The 3809-nt window shown below is 46.4% G+C and overlaps 1 protein-coding gene across 1 annotated transcript; it reads right to left on the bottom strand.

Annotated features, from left to right (window-relative positions):
- Nucleotides 1-1013: 1013 nt before the first annotated feature.
- Nucleotides 1014-2361, bottom strand: CDV56_100417 (uncharacterized protein; the record flags this gene model as incomplete). Its single annotated transcript, XM_026754036.1, has 3 exons — nt 1014-1103; nt 1201-2031; nt 2134-2361. 3 exons carry the CDS (start codon nt 2359-2361, stop codon nt 1014-1016), a joined length of 1149 nt encoding a protein of 382 aa, XP_026609444.1.
- Between the last annotated feature and the right edge of the window lie 1448 nt (nt 2362-3809).

Genomic DNA, 3809 nt, shown 5'->3' with positions numbered 1-3809 from the left:
GATGGGGAGTGTGAGGAGGGGGAGGAGGTTGGTTAGGTAGTGCATGGGGATGTGTTCTTAGCTTGATCCGATGACGTTTTGCTATAATATCTTGATAAACGAGGGCAATTTGATGATGGACTATCAGTGTAGGCATGAGGTGGCTGGAGCTGAGGCAGCAATGAGAGCTGTCCGCTGTCGGTCACGTTACACTGTCTTATCGCCCGAAAAGGGAAAGTAGGGCAGGACTGCAGGGCTAAACGATCGAGCATGTGATCAGCGACTTGTCTTTTGTACGAGGCTTAATGCGATTGTCATGTTGGAACTCATTTTATGATATATTTGTATAGCATATGCTCTGCTTTACTGACACTAGGTGCTGAGTCGCACTGTTCAAGTCGCCTGACTGGTCTAGGATATATATCAGAGATCTCCGTATAACAACAAAGGATCAGGCGAGGACGAGAGGAGTAGAGGGTGTACAACAGTATCTGTCATGTCTTGCCCGTATATCCTTGATGATGGTTCTATTTGAGCTCCGTGCTCACTGTGTTCCGGGGTACAAACTTCGATTTCTGAATGACGCCTTGAGATGGTCAGTGGTGTCGCATTTCTGTCCGAACGGGCTTCAGAGAAGCTGCGCACGGATACAGGGTTGCTGTTGCTGAAAATTGGAGTGCCGGTATAAATTCTGTCAATTATATCGGCTCGTTTATTGTCCCCAATCCCTGTGTGACTGACCCGTGAGGAGCCTTGGGTGTCCGTGCGATTGTCCGGACTTTGGCTGGCGAATTGATAGATCGATGTTGCGTGGCTGTCCTCAATTAATGGAGTGATTTCCGGCTTATTGACTGCAGAGTTCCTCGGAGTCGACATCCAGTTTGTTGTTTCATTACTCTCTTGATCTCCTGCAACATCTATAGGTTGAGCGAATATCGTCATCGGTGATGTATACTGTCCAATCCGTGAATTTTGACCAGCAGTATCTTTCTGAATATCTGACCCGAATGGATGAAGATATCGGACTTTCTGGCTTAATGGCCGTCGTATACTGCACCTTGGCTCTGGAAGCCATCCAGATGGTGACTGCGTGTCTGCCGCTGCAGGTTCACTTTCATGATGACCTAATGATTGATCGAGGGAGAGTCGATATTTTGAGGACTGTGAAAAGGGGCCCTGTTCAAGCTGCGGGCCCCGATGGCGGTCCGGAACTGTCCTTACCATTATCCCATCATTCGAGAACCTCTCCTTCTCAGCGGCTATTTGATCGTCAATCGTGAAGCGATTTTGGATGACTGACCCCGACGAGTAATGGACTTCGTTGCTGTCATGGTACCTCAATGCCGTCGAGCTTGATGCTCCAAAATTCTGACCCAGAAACCCGGGTGTTTGGATCAGTCCACTGGCATTCCTGCTGGATGTTACCGGATCCGCAATGACGGATTCGGAAAGACGAGATCGTGGGGAGATAATAGAGTGTATAGCCGACTCAGGGTCTTCTGATTTCTCCCAACAATATAGTGATCTGTTAATTGAGTCTTCCCTTGCGCTCCGTGTGTCGGCGCCACTGTATTGCTGCACTGACGGATCCGAGCCCTCATTGGGACAGAGTGATACATCTCTATCAAGGAGCATTGGTTGTGAGGAGAAGTTCTCGCGACGCTCTTTAGGAATGCCTCCGCCAGCATGGCACCGCCGTCCATTGATCTTAATTTCTAAATCCTCAATCCTAAGTATATCCGATGACATATCCTGTCGAGGAGTCTTGCGAGACTTGGCAAATTCAGATGGCAAAGCCCTGTGTTCCATGGTAGCTAATCTCGTTCGGTCAGCCTCTGTTAATCTTCGTCTTTTACCAAAATGCTCGACCTCCTCGACTGGTGTGAATGAGATCTTGAGAGGCCGCGCAGCTCCGACAGCAGCCCAGTCTGTTGTCTCTAGTAGTTGGCGCTTGATATGTTCTAGGCGATCGGCTGGCTGCGAGTTTTTCTTTTCCTCAGAACAAATGGAGGAATCTCTAGTCAGCTGCGACTGCGAAGGATTGACCGTAGTCTATCGAAAATACACAATTTAGCTGCGGAGCCGGTGGATGGACGTTCTTCCAGCCGCCATGGAGCCACACAATCGTTGGGTTCGAAGATCAAGGAATCGTACCTGTTTAGCCAATCCATGCCTATGAGCCTCGTCTTCAGTGGACTTTGCCTGATGCGATGTCCCGAAAGTGGCAAATTTAATGAGCGATGGAGCCTGCTGATAACTTCTTGTACTCCTCAGTCTTGATTTTGCAAAGTTCTGCTTCTGATTTCTAGCAAGATTGCTGGAGCGATTGTTCGAATGACGTTGCAACCGACCTCCCGTCCAGTTCATGGCAATATGTGGCATGTAAATGAGCAGACGACAGTTGAGAGATTATTGTAGATGCCCTGAATAGGTTATGCGGGAGTACCGAATCCTCAGACCGTCATGTGATACTAGAACGCAGGCCCAACATGCTCATTAAGGCTTCCAAGACCATTTTGCCAGACTAATCAGATTCAAGTATGCGGTAGACAGTAGTATTGGTAGCTAACTGATACGAGCAGACTGTAAATAGATCAGAGACACAAATTGCAACAGCTCTACTCCGTATGATGGACGTCCAAGTGGATATAGCCCGCAGAACAACAGTGACATCGCGGGACTGTTGCGGCAGCTGCATGTCATGGCCTACTGCAACTGTGCAAGTCAAAAGTGTATTGTTTGCTTTATTGCAATTGATGCCTACAATGACTTGCAGCGAAGCAGGAGCCGAATGGAGTCAGACCATCGCGACTTTTATGACGGGGGTTTGAGCACTAAGTAAGGGGCTCTGATGCTCGTGGCCAGTCGTCTTTGTTCCCAGATGAATGGTTAGACTATTGCATGCATGAAAGGCTCCACTGTCTGTACAGACGTTGAGCTGGAGGTGAAGGTTGGTACCTGACTCTGTCCATTGGGCATGTATCTTTGTAGGAACAGTAGGTCTGATCTATGCCGTTAAGCTTTCTGTAGGGCTTCCCAAGGTAAGTTCCGTAAGTTCCCGTCTTCGCCCAACAAAATGTTGGAAGGGAGCGGGCCGTCCCGGAAGACGGTCTTGAACAGTACAAGAACCAAGGTTGCACTAAGCCACCGAGTGCTACGTTTATGAGGTCAGATTAGCTAATGCTGGATAAAGCAAACACTGCAAATCTATCACGTGATTGCTCGCTTCTCAAAACCGCGTTTTCCCACTCAGCAGAATAAGTTCTCTTCTCTCACTGCTTGACATCCATGGTCCAACAATCTCAACAATCTCGAGAACACTTGAGGCATCTACCATCCAATGGAAAGGCGACCAGATTGCTGTAAAGCTACTCAGCCTGTGCCTTGATGCAGGCACAATCTTTTGTACTGAACATGTACTGGCACAGTTCATTAGGGATTGGTTCATATCAGTGCCTGCCTTCTGACAGCGCCTAAATGACAAGGTAAGCACATTTTTTCATAGCCAATTTTTCTTTTCATGGCAATTGTCTTAAGAAATGCTCCACTGTGTTTCCCTCAATTTCGCTTTTTTTTTTTTCTTTTCTTTTCTTTTTTTTTTTTTTTTTTTTTGTGTTTGTTTTTTTATTTTTTTTTTTTACTTGATTATCACCATTACCAATAAGCCAAAGTTAAATCAGATCTTTGGTTTGTTTAACGACAACCCTTTACCATCTTTTACCCCTTTCTTTTTAATCCCCCGTTCTGCCTGTTCATGTTTTTCTTTTTTTTTTTTAATGGATTTTTTTTTTTTAGTGTTTTATATTTCTTCTTCGTTACCAATGTGAAAA

The sequence above is a fragment of the Aspergillus thermomutatus genome (genome assembly GCF_002237265.1).
Source record: "Aspergillus thermomutatus strain HMR AF 39 chromosome Unknown NODE_578, whole genome shotgun sequence".
Lineage (NCBI taxonomy): Eukaryota > Fungi > Ascomycota > Eurotiomycetes > Eurotiales > Aspergillaceae > Aspergillus > Aspergillus thermomutatus.
The sequence above is the reverse complement of the archived record's forward strand: the minus strand, read 5'-3'. Positions and strand labels throughout refer to the sequence as shown.